We start from the raw sequence: 12,841 nt of genomic DNA, 5'->3' as shown, positions 1-12,841 counted from the left end.
TTTGCTGTTCACAATTCTCACCCCGTGAGCACAATAATGAGCACATTATGAACAGAACTGGTCGGGAGTGAGAAAGAACTTTGTAAGTCATTCCATTGAGTGGGAGGGTCACACAGGGCAGTCTTGTATATCACAGTCAAAATCATGTTTCCCTCGTCCAAGTCAACAGCGCGGATATTTTTGCTTCATTTTGCTGTTTTGGCCACACAGTCACCAGTCACTCCTCGTGGGACTGAAGACAAGGTAAACAACTTGTGTATCTCCTGAATGAAATGACCAGAAGCCGGTCAGATTTAAATACCCTGACCTCTGCTTTAACTTCTGTCTGAATGCTGCACTGCAATGTTTCTCTGTAACACTGATGCTTCTGTAATTGCACAGTAGACATGATGATTAATGATCATTAACTGAGCTTCACTGTCATGCAGAGCAACCCTCTGATCATAAAGCTGCACATCACGTGCGTAGTAGCTGTTGTTCAGTTACGCATGACCCCATTGTGCCCTTTTGGAAATGGTATCTCATCCAAGATATGCAGATAGGAAGCCTGAGCTTCAAGTTTGGTCAAAGGTACTTTGACCGTCCACACCGCTGCTTTCCCACTCGCCTCCTGCCTGCTGCGTTAGATGCCAGGAGGGATTAGGCGAGCTGGAATCCCATGATGGGAGATGAGATGGCGAAAGCTACCTTTCACAGAGCAAGTGTGCAGCCCGCTGTAAGCCATGAAAGCTGCTTTGTCCCCCTCCGTTTCCTCTACTCTAACCATTGGTCTGGCAGGCTCACACCTCCAGGTAGATATGGGGATACGGCAGGAAAAACTCCAACGTAGCCGCAGTGATAAGGTCACAGACTTGTTGCATGTACACATGCATGTAAACACACTTTGAGAACATAGTGTAGTTAGTTCTTTGGTATGACGTACTGAACAGCAACACATCTGCATATCTCTAAAGTACAAGCACCTCGTAAACACAGTTTGGAAAGGTGCTATAAAGATAAAGTGTATCCTTGTTGTTTCTTATTAATGACCACGTTTTATTGATGGGTGCCAGACACTGAGGATGTTGTCAGAGTGTGTCTCAGTTTCTACTGCTGCCACAAGCAGACCTTTCTGTTTCATTGGGTTTGTGAAGGACACAATCCAAAGTCATAGACGAATGTGAACAGTGTAAAGATTCTCTTGAAGGCATAATCATGAAAAGACCATCAAAGCCTGGTTTACATTACAAGCATGAGTTACACACACACCAAGAGCCACATTTTTTAAAATATGAATTAAAGAAAACAACTGTAATTTCCTTTGAAGGTTTTGTTAATTTCCTTCTCTTCATTTCTTTTCTCCCTGCCGTGTCAGATATTGTAAATGTAGGATAAAATGCCAAATTACTTCTGGCTTAGAAGTACAAAAAACAACATGACAAATTACAAACTGTGCAGGTGTAGTCATTTAAAACAGGAAAAGAAAAGTAAAAATGCCTTTTCTGAAAAAAAACAAGCATGTCAACACAGGTAATGCAAACACTGCATCAGTGCATCTCTGACATGCTGCTGCTCGCGTGATGTGGAAACACACTTAAAAATAATTAATTTTTATTGCCACGCAGGGAAAACTAATTATAAATGGATCTTCATTGTCAGGAATGTTCAAGGAAGTAATTGTGTAAGTAATTGAAGGTTGAGTAAAGTGCAGTTCACAAAGCAGGGCGTTACGTTTGAGATGTGGGCGGCGATGGAAACTCCAGGCATCAGCACTATCATATCAGGGGGGGTGATAAAGTAGGGCATATATAAAAGAATAATGTGATTTACGGGCATGACGGATCCTATTAATTGTCTCTTCTAAGTGTCCCTGTGAGGCAAAGGATTATACAGGAGAGGTGAGTGAATTCAGTCTTCTTTTGTCCTTTAATGTAAATCCAGTGAAATATTAGTAGAGCAATTGTTGAACATTTCATCATCTAATCATGATTAAGCTTTAAAAAAATGGAATTTGTCCAAGTCTCCATGGTTCATTGATCTTCCTTGATGCCTTTTAACTACCGTAGCTCTTTTTGCCACTGTTACATGTTTCTTTGAAGAGTAAATGTTCTACAGTGAGCTGACATGACAATTATTCGCTGACAGGTTCACTGTTCTGCCCTTTCTTCCCCACTCCTCTCCTCTCCCCTCACTCTTTCTTCCATTGACTCCCTCTTTCTCCACAGCATCAAACAACACTCCCACCTGTCTCTTCCTTTCCCATCCCCGATCCAAAGGCATAGGAGCATGTCGAGCGGCTGGGTGAAGTCCCTGCTGGTGAGCGTGTCTCAAAGGAAGCCCCTGGAGCCAGAGGGGGAGCAGTCCACGTTTAACCGATGCCTGACCACCCTGGACCTGGTGGCCCTCGGTGTGGGCAGCACCCTGGGGGCCGGCGTCTACGTCCTGTCTGGAGAGGTGGCCAGAGACACTGCTGGACCCAGCATCATCATCTCCTTCTTCATCGCCGCCTTGGCCTCCATATTCGCCGGGCTGTGCTATGCAGAGTTTGGGGCGCGGGTTCCCAAAACAGGCTCAGCATACCTTTACAGCTATGTGACTGTCGGAGAGCTGCTGGCTTTTATCACTGGGTGGAATCTGTTACTCTCCTACGTCATAGGCAAGTGTGCTATACAGGATTTGTTTCATTCAATGTGTCAATTACAATAGATTATCGTGTCTGTTATTCAGCGAGGTAGGTGTGTTTATTTCTGACTCAATTTCTTTGATTTCCATCCTCTGAAAAACACATTTTCCTCTCATGTAACATGTTTGGCTCACTGAGAACACTGAAACCTATAAATGATCAACCATCAACATGAGACATGTGAACACTTTGACCTTTCACTTGTTCTACAAGCAGATTCTTAATGGCTCTTTCAACAGCGAAAGTTTTCCTGTTGAGAGTGTTTTTCACAAAAACGAGTTAAAGCCATTGCCTGCATGTCATTAGCCGTTGTGGTTTGAAATAACAGAGCCATAAAGTGTGAAAGGCGAAGGAGCTATCACCATGAGTATTTTACTGTTTATAACTTCAGCTATTTAATGGTGACTCATTTATTGCATATTTTTCTCAGGGACATCTAGTGTCGCGTTGGCATGGAGCGGGACATTTGATGACCTCATAGGGGGGGCCATATCGAAATACTTTGAAACAAATGCGGCCATGGGCCGTCCTGGCCTTGCACCTTACCCAGATGTCTTTGCTGCCGTTCTCGTCATACTCCTGTCAGGTACAATTATGAAACCGGTGTTGTTATGGTGGCAGCAGTAATATACAGGCTATAAAGAAAATAACACTCACCATGTTTCCGATGAAGGTGTGCTGGCATTTGGAGTGAAAGAATCAACAACAATCAACAAGATCTTCACAGTGATCAACGTCCTGGTGCTGGTGTTTGTGGCCATCGCTGGGTTTATCAAAGGGGACATCTCCAACTGGCAAATCAGTGAGGAGGCTCTTCTAAACGCCACCGCAGAATTCAAGTAATGTCAAAGAGCAATGGAAGCATTTCTGCGTTTGTGTGTGTGCGGGATCATTTCTTACATAAATACCGTCGTATTGCTCCCTCACTTTAAATAAACACCAAATAATGTTCCCTGTCCACTGCAGAAATTTGAGCTCCACTGCCAATCTGACAAGTTTGTATGGAGAGGGTGGATTTTTCCCCTATGGCATTAGTGGAACGGTGGCCGGCGCTGCAACATGCTTCTACGCTTTTGTTGGATTTGACTGCATCGCTACAACAGGTGAGATGACAACCTCTCCCTTTGTCAGCGTGATTATATGTGGTTCATTTTTTACCAGTAGATGAGATCCTTTTGCGAAATAAACAAGCACAAACACAGCATGTACGATGACAAAGCAGAAATGTGTGCCAGACTTTGAAGCGTAGCAACAGATGTCAGTATGTTTGGTGTGTTGTTGCTGAACCATTGAAGGATTTTATATGGCATCACTCCTGATAAGATTTGACAAAAGAAAAGTGGTGCTGAAAACATTCCAGAGCTTTTTTTTTTTATCTGCGTCTTGTGGCCTTTATCAGTGGAAGGAGTTTGCTAACCCATCTCGGAGATGGTTCAGTTGTTATCAGCAATTCCGGTTGCTTGATAACAAGGCTGATGTTGCCCAAACAAGGCTGAAAAACTCACCGACTTCTTTGCTTTTCTTTATAGGTGAAGAAGTGAAGAACCCCCAGAAGTCCATCCCTCTGGGCATTGTGGCCTCGCTACTCATCTGTTTCGTGGCCTACTTTGCTGTGTCTGCTGCTCTCACCCTCATGATGCCCTACTACCTGCTCAGTGAAAAAAGCCCCCTGCCAGTGGCTTTTGACTACATCGGCTGGGGTCCTGCCAAATACGTTGTGGCTGTGGGTTCGCTGTGTGCTCTATCCACCAGGTAGGAAACCACTGGTAGTACAGGCGGGGGGGGGGGGGGGGGGGGGGTCATGTGATGTGACTGTCGTTGGAGAAAACAATGTATGGGCTTAAAACGTTTCACTTTTCTTCGCCATGCCTGCAGCAAGTTCATTCCACGACTTGACTGAAATATCGCAACAACTATTGCATAGATTGCCATAAAACTTACAATCATGTTCCCCAGAGGATCACAGTGACTTTGGTGATCCCCTGACTTTTCCTTGGATAGATTGCCATGAAATGTGATACAGACATTCAGACATTGTTCCTCTCAGGATGAATTGTCGTAACTTTCCTTTAACCGTGGAGTTTGGCGATTTGTTTCCCGGCTCCCAGTGTCCAGGTTTCTGCCCAGGTGCTTCACAGCAAACCACTTGTCCTAAATGCGTAGGATGGGATAAATGTAGGGGTTAAGTTTCATGTACTTCTCTGTACGTATACAACGATTCCAAAGAACTTTTAACACTAAACCAAGACGGTGAGCATAGTTATCATCAGCATGTTAGGATTGCCATTGTGAGCATCTTCAACGCGCTACTGTGTCTAAGTACAACCTCACAGAGCCATAGCACTCTGCTGTAATGCCCTGTATTGAAATAAAAGTGTGCTCTACAGCAACATTAATCAGAAAATCCTCCAGCCATCCATCATATTACGCTTATCAACAGGGGTCAACAGGGGCAACAGGTTTAGGAGGGTATTCCAGACGTCCTTCTCCACAACACCTTCCAGCTCTTCCTTGGGGAACAACCTCAGCTGACATATTTTCTATAGAACTGCCATCTGTGAACGAGGAAGTGCTTCAAATGACATCTAGAAACAATGCAAAGGAATCATCACAAAGCTCAGTTTAGCATCTAGGTCCAACAAACTTTTCTTTAAATGCAATGTCTGCAATACTGCAATTAGTATGACTTTAATTAATCAGGAAAGGGCCTAAATCAACATATCATGACAAACACTTGCCAGCAAATAGACTTTGGAGTATGAATACAGCATATGAGATGTTATAATGAATAACCTGTTTTTTTTTGTTTTTTTACTAAATTGGAGTAAAGCCATGCTGGCCTGTTACTAAAAGTATTTAAATGTTTGTTGACACGTTTTGCGTTTGGCTCTCCAGCCTGCTGGGCTCGATGTTCCCAATGCCCCGGGTACTATTCGCCATGGCAAGAGACGGCCTGCTTTTCCAACCCCTGACCAAAGTTACCCCCAAGGGCAGTCCTGCCATAGCTACCATATCGTCTGGAATTGTGGCAGGTACAGATGTTCCAGCTGTTCATCAGCTTCTATGGACATGTGGTGAGGTTTACGGACTTAAGTAACACTGTATGCCTCTTTGTCATCTTTAGCCATCATGGCTCTGCTGTTTGACCTGGAAGCCTTGGTGGAAATGATGTCCATCGGCACTTTGTTTGCTTACACACTCGTGGCCATATGCATCTTAATACTGAGGTACCGGTATATTTATTCCAACCGTTTCTTCTCCCACAGTGCTTTACCTACAGAGAAAAACTATTTATGATACAAATGTATTTTTTTTCCCAATCAAGGTACCAAGTGGGTCCATCTGAAGACACAGACCTACAGATTACAGAATCAAACACCAAGTTTGGCCTCCTGAAACCTCCCTCAACTCCCAATGCATCCACCTCAAGAAGAGTCACAATCTTGACTATAATCTCTGGTAAGCAAGGCAAACATTACTGAAGCGCCTGTGGCTTTTTTTTTTTACCTTTTCTTGACCACCAATTTCTTTGCTTTGGAAAACTCCTTTGTCTCTCTGGTCCACGAACTGATGTCTCTTTTTCATCTTTTCTTTTTCTGCAGTTGCATGTTTGGTTGCACTGTGTGTCTTCCTGACACAAGCCATAGATGCTCTGTCCCGTTTGGAAGCATGGAGTGTGGCGGTTGTCTGCATCCTCGCCTTCATTGTGTTGCTAAACACTTTTCTCATCTGGAGGCACCCACAAAACACTGCCAAGGCGTCTTTCATGGTGAGAGGAGTTGTGCACCTGAGCATTCTGAGCAAGTTCTAACAGACATCAAGTAGAAAATCCTTTCACATCGTCTACTCTCTGTTCACAGGTGCCATTTCTCCCCGCTCTGCCGTTAGTGAGTACATTCATCAACGTCTACCTGATGGTCCAGTTAGGTGGCGAAACATGGATGCGATATGCTATTTGGATGTTCGTGGGTAAGAACATATTTCTGCTTGAAAGGTTTAGATCTTTTATTGAGTTAGCTGCTGAACTGCAACGATCCCCCTCTTCTCTCGCCAGGGTTAGTCATCTATTTTGGCTACGGTGTTCGTCACAGTGTTCAGAGGCAGCGCCTCAGGACCCACCAGATGAAGATCGAAACCATCAGCGGCAAAACAGACAAGCACATCATTAAGGAAGAAAAATTCTGAGCTCAGCTGGAGAGAAATAGATTGAGATGTTACAGTCAGTAACTGCTTTAAGTTTGTAACTACGGAGTGCAACAGGTGGTCGGTGATGAGATGCAGGCAAATGGACAGATGGGCCAACTTGTTAACTTTTGTTCCACTGTATGATGGAGTCTGAATTTATTATCTGTGCCAACATTGAACCGATGCCAGACGTATTATTGGACCTGTATATGTTTTCTGCATCAATGTCAGAGTGTCCCGGAGCCTTTAAATCTACGATCAAAGTAGTTTACACCTCTGTTTAAAAAGAAAAAAGGGCTAGAACTATTTTCTGTTGATGATTACGATTTTGTTAACAAGTTTACACTTTCCATATCAATTTTTACAATTCTAATTACGATTATGAATAACAAAAGAATAGTTTTTTACGTATACAAATGTAGAATTAGACAAAAGTACAATGTAGATACAGAAAATCTTGTGGAACATCCTTTGCTCTTAGTGTGTTTGAAGATCTACTTTATTAATTGTTGTTTCAAAGTGTATATATGCAAACTGTACATGTTTTCGAATTATATATTGTAAATGTATTCCTTGATTAAAAAGAAAGAAATTTTCAAGAGGACTACAAACTGAGGGTCATTTTCTGCAATGCATGTTGATGTTCAGTTCCACTCGTAGTCTTGGATAAAGAGCCAGAGGCGGCTCACTGCCCAGAGTTCACTGAGAACAAAGGGACCTTTCACAGCAGCTTACCTGTGTCATGTTCAAGATTGTGGCTAAGCTAGTCCCTCAAAGGGAAAGGTTTACATTGTTCTCACTGGGTACAGCATGCTATGGATTTAATCAAATATGCAAAACCTTGATTTCTTTTCCTGTTTAGAAACATGTCATTTTCACCAAGTTGGTAGTATAGATATATTGTAAAGTGTATTTATATACTGGACTGTACTGTAGTCTCTTCTCAGAGGACGTTACAATCTCTACAGCAGTGCTTAAAATATTGGTAAAAAAGACCAAGTTAAGTTGATCATTAGTTTTCATGATTTTGCATGATGATGATTTTATACTCGTCTAATGCTGGTAAAGCCTGCGATTTGTTTTAATCGTTGAAAGCCAATCAGTAAATGTTGGACAAAGGGTTTATTGGGCACCAAATGCTTTTAATAACCTTGCCTGCCACAGTACTCCCTGTCTGGGCTGTGTTGATGGGCCGGACACATGCAGCTATAGCACACTTCCAGTCCAGCAGCTAAGCAAACAGGCTGTGTGATTTCACACGGAGGGGCCTCCGTCTCTGGACCGTCATTGGTCCGGACAGGCTTGAAAGCCTCCATTGAGCCAGTCAGGAGGAATTTGGGGTACTAATGGCACTCTCAGGAGGAGGACTTTCCGAGAGTCTGGTAAACAACTGACAGCACACTTTGCGAACTCTGCCCTCCTCCTCTTCTCTCTGGTTTCTGCAGCACGGTATCTGTGTTGAACTACACTGAGTAACAAGCCACAGACAACTTTGATTGTATTCCACTGATCAATCATGCCTTTGGTGAACTTGTTTGGATCACAGGGGAGGTGGGTGCTGAGCGCTCTCCTTATTTGTGCCGTAATCTTCGAGTTAGGTAAGTGACTTCATTCACTTGCTGAGAAAATTCTGTGAACATGTGTTCCTCGAATCGCTAAGGAGGGCATGACATAGTCTAGAAGTTGGCCTGTGAGAAATAAATAAAAATAATAATATTGATCCGCCATGATGCCATTACCACATTGTTCTTTTTACCAAGATTTTAACTACTATCAATCAATTCATATCATTAAACATGTACGTGTATCTATGTTTATAAACTATTGGTGCACCATGTGCTCTGCATATGGTGTAGCTTATTGTCAGAAAGACACCCAAGAACAGAGGACCACTCCAGGAAGGAAGTCCAAGCCCAGCAAACCCAAACTTGGGAAATCAACAAATAAAGTGCCCAGAGCTGTAACAGCCAAACCCAAGCTGAAAGCCACACCTGTCCTCACACAGGTATTGCATATATATATATGACACAATGACTTTTGATTTGTTCATGGGACATTCATTAAACACACAGAAATGATCTGCGTGATATCATATCTGACTAGGTGCTAAACAGAGGGAAGTTTAAGAAGGTGGGAGAAACTGTAAGTGTGCAGACAGGAGACACCTTGGAGCTGAGGTGCAGGGGCAAACCTGTGCAGTGGAGCGTCCCAAAGTACCTGGAGGAGGATGACGATGGAAGGCTCAGGTAAGCTGAGCAGTCGATTCATTTTGTGCATGATGTACCATTTAGTCTTCTAATGCCAGAATGATGTCAATGATGTTTTCTGACTTCCCTGTTTTGGCTCTGCAGGATTGTCCAACACAAGCGATATGGCGTTCTGACATTAGTCAACACTACTGGTGTAGACACAGGGGAGTACACCTGTTATCCAATGTACTGTGAAGGCACAGACTGCAGGAAGGAGCATGACAAAGCCGCCAAAGTCTTTGTATTCTTTCCCGGTACAGTGAACACACTTCGTTGATGCCTGCATGTGCACTTTCCCTGCCAGGTGAAATAGGAAGCTTTTTTTGACATTCACGCCATATCTTCTCACTCTAACAATCAGATCCGCAAGAATTATTCGTTCCGTCGTCTGACTACTACGAGGCGATTCAGCTGAGAACCAACTGGCCGACGCTCCTCCCCTGCCAGGTGATGTCACCTGAGGCTAAAGTGACTCTGCATCGCGAGTTTCCACCAGTGGAGGTGGCAGTGGACGGGACGGAGATCTCGTTTAACGTCAAGAGGGGCTTCACCATTCATCGACCCCGGCCTCATCATGCTGGAGCCCTGTTCTGTGTCGCCAGTCTGGGCAACCTGAGGCAGAGCTCCACCAAGTACATGCTCATCTATGTTAACTGTGAGTGCTGCCGCTAAGTCGTCCGTTCCCTGTATCGTGAATTCATGTATCGCCTCTTGCTGATCAATGATAAAGCCTCTCCCAGCATGCATCAGACAGGAACACAGATACTATGTACGAGACAAACCAGACCAGGGCTGAAAAATGTTTTATATTTGTAGTTTTTGTTCTCGACTGTTGGTCAGAAACAAACAAAACTGAAATTTCAACTGCTTTCAAGTTTTACTCGGCGACACTTCAACCACTTAGAGTTCTTCACATTTTGAACAACCAAACAATATGTCTTTTCATCAACTTCTGACAACAATTTCTGTTCATACACAATTGCTTTAAGTTGTTGCACTTCAGACAACATTTCCACTAAAATCATTGTTCAGTTTAAACTGTTGATCTCACACGAATGTCTCTCAGGTCCTTCACTTCAAACTGCTACTTCAACTCCTTTCAGTATTTGTATTTTGACATCTTCTGCTGTAACTTTGCCATTTCAACATTTCAACTGCACAATTTCAGCAGCAAATTTTCTTCAGAGATATTTTTTGATTGCAGAATAAGAAGTAGCTATGTGTATTGACACTCTTGTTAGTCATTCTTATTTGTTTACGCATTTGTGAGAGGCCATTGCAGTACTCCGTATACTTTTTTTAAGATTACAGGACAAAACAGGAAGAACATGCAAACTCTTACAAAGAAAACTGCTGCCTACGGACACCGTTTCATTGTGCTGACTAACGCAAATTATTGTTTGGTTATCCCATTTCCATCAGACCCCATGGCTCCTCCTGCTCCAGTGATCCAGGCCTCATCAAGCTCGATGGCTGTGGGGGAGAATCTGCGCGTCAGCTGCTCCGTGGTGGGGGAACAGGACGTGGTCGTGGACATCACCTGGGAATACCCAGGACAGCAGGTCAGACACTCAGGGAGAGAGGGATAATACGGCTTTTTGCTTTAATACTTTACAATCATTTCAGGTTGGTTGTAAGACAAAGTAGCTGAAGGATCTGTTATTGATGTACATCCTGTGTCATATAGCTTACCTTGTCTTTTTAGGTAGTTTGTAATTAATTAAGAGGCATCCAACCTTTGGACTGCAGAGCATCCAGGCCTATAACCATCTATTAATGATTTGATAACGTTTAAGCTGCAGACTTAATGGCATATTGTGGTCACATTCCTCCCATGCTGTACAGTATGTGTTTTTATCCAGACTAAAAGGCCCACTTGTTCTGGTTGCAGATTGGGAGGCCTCTGTACACACAGGAGAGCATCAGTCCCATCGGTGGAGGAGCGGCTCGACAGCAGTCTCAGTCTGTCCTCCTGGTGGACGAGGTGAGGGACGTGGACCAGGGAGCATACACCTGCACCGCCCAGAACCTGCAAGGAGCCAAATCAGTGTCCACCACTGTGAAAGTGGTCCCCAAAGCCAAACCTAAGAAACCGTAAACCATCAGAGAAGGCGGAGATCAGGGGGAGCATTTTGCTCTGCCACAGTATTAAACAGTATTCTAATCAGTCAGATATGAATATAAAAGTACAACTAAATATCATCTCCTTCTGCCGTGACTCGTGAAAACACACTGCAGCGTCACAATTATAACAGAGATGTGGTTGTTTAGATATGAATGTATGTAACTTGCTGTGCATTAAGCTTGTGTGGTCAAAGTTCTCGACTCATATCGCTGTCTGTCTTTTTTTCTACTTTTCTTATTGCGCATGAGCTCGCCAAACACGAGGGCATAGAAAAGAAAAGGAACAGTGATGTTTCATTTCTCAACTTTGTGATATTACGTGACAGTTATTTAGTAATAATTAAAATGATAATTGTTAATTAGATTTTGATGATCATCATTGTTTTTCATGAATAACTTAATCTCATCATTTTGACATTTCAGAATTTTGACGGTTACATTGACAGAGAAATGTACAGAAAAATGTAGACCTAAAATTATTAATCAGTTTTAGTCGCCTAAATAATTAATCAGCAACAATTCTTTTCTCCATTTACAGTACAGCTTTTTGTAATTTGATTATCTTCGTTGCACACTGTTGGACAAAATACATTTGATGACCCTTTGAGCTCTTGGAAATTGTGGTTTACATTTTTCACTATTTTGTGACTGAACAGCTAATCAAGAAAATTGAAATTTTAAATAATTGTTGCAGCCTTACAGAAATATGAATGATATTTACCCTGAGAAGGATACTGTAAACGGTTGTATTAGTCTGTCAACAATGTATTGTTGGGCCTCTATTGACCTCAAACCCTCTGTTTATTATCACCAAAATAATAATCAAATCGTGTGCAGATCACACTACACAGGACAGCTCTTATTTGAAATAATACGAACAAATACATAATGCACCTGGTCCAAAGTTATTTTTTGTGCGTCTCAGTTAGTTTGTGATACAGCTTTAATTAGGAATATGCACAATATGAACCAAAATAATAGTAGAGACAGGGACTCTCTGTAGCCACGAGCTAGTCTTTCAAACAGAGAACACAAACACAACCACGTATTGCAGTGAACTGTGAGAATGCTCTAGAGACGCAGAATCAAAACAAGGTATTTATACCGGCCGGCACAGAGGAGACAGATAACACACAGGAGACTAAGGCAGAAATGTTTCGTCTCACAAGAAGCAGTTGATTGCAGAAAGAACACGTCGGTCGCTTGATAGAAAAGTGACCTCTGTACCAGAACAAATATGTCAATGTGTTCAGACAAAATTAATTTTCTAACAGCAACATATCTCACAGAAAATATAATGAGGACATGTTAAAACATTTTTATCATTACATTCCTTTCATACTTTTTTGTTCTTCAGCACAAAAGTTATTTTCAATCTGGTCAAGCCATCACAAAACCGTTAAGACCCAGCATCACAATGTTTAAATGACTGGATGGTACCCAGATCACATATCTGAAAACCTAGCAGCCCCATCACTTCAAGAGATGCATCATCGCAAACGGAAAAAACGTAGGATACAGCACGGGTCACATGTTGCCGAAAATTACCCCCAGTTTATCAATATGACATCACAATGAAAAGAGAGTTGTGATCTAGAAGTAATGAAAAACAAATCTGTGT

The 12,841-nt window shown here is 42.6% G+C and overlaps 2 protein-coding genes across 2 annotated transcripts; both read left to right on the top strand.

The window, feature by feature from the left end:
- Positions 1–2,265: 2,265 nt before the first annotated feature.
- LOC306777462 (cationic amino acid transporter 2) lies at positions 2,266–6,847 on the top strand (the record flags this gene model as incomplete). The annotated part of the gene is made up of 11 exons (XM_079268593.1): positions 2,266–2,641; positions 3,093–3,248; positions 3,336–3,501; positions 3,629–3,765; positions 4,192–4,414; positions 5,558–5,694; positions 5,787–5,889; positions 5,988–6,121; positions 6,265–6,431; positions 6,523–6,631; positions 6,717–6,847. The coding sequence occupies 11 exons, from the start codon at positions 2,266–2,268 to the stop codon at positions 6,845–6,847; spliced, it is 1,839 nt and encodes a 612-aa protein (XP_079124719.1).
- A 1,457-nt stretch (positions 6,848–8,304) lies between these two features.
- On the top strand, positions 8,305–11,215 carry LOC306777702 (platelet-derived growth factor receptor-like protein). Its single transcript, XM_079268926.1, has 7 exons — positions 8,305–8,445; positions 8,704–8,852; positions 8,951–9,093; positions 9,199–9,350; positions 9,458–9,751; positions 10,519–10,658; positions 10,988–11,215. The coding sequence occupies exons 1-7, from the start codon at positions 8,364–8,366 to the stop codon at positions 11,192–11,194; spliced, it is 1,167 nt and encodes a 388-aa protein (XP_079125052.1). The 5' UTR covers positions 8,305–8,363; the 3' UTR covers positions 11,195–11,215.
- The last annotated feature ends 1,626 nt before the right edge of the window (positions 11,216–12,841 follow it).

This window comes from Melanostigma gelatinosum (genome assembly GCF_949748355.1).
Source record: "Melanostigma gelatinosum genome assembly, chromosome: 5".
Lineage (NCBI taxonomy): Eukaryota > Metazoa > Chordata > Actinopteri > Perciformes > Zoarcidae > Melanostigma > Melanostigma gelatinosum.
This window is presented reverse-complemented; position numbering and strand designations above follow the sequence as displayed.

What these genes read in the sequence shown, in the direction of transcription:
- LOC306777702 (XM_079268926.1), top strand. Translation starts at nt 8,364, where the DNA reads ATGCCTTTGGTGAACTTGTTTGGATCACAGGGGAGGTGGGTGCTGAGC. An exon ending in CATGCTCATCTATGTTAACT is followed by an intron (nt 9,752 to 10,518) that starts GTGAGTGCTGCC and finishes CATTTCCATCAG; the next exon opens with ACCCCATGGCTCCTCCTGCT. An exon ending in GGGAATACCCAGGACAGCAG is followed by an intron (nt 10,659 to 10,987) that starts GTCAGACACTCA and finishes TTCTGGTTGCAG; the next exon opens with ATTGGGAGGCCTCTGTACAC.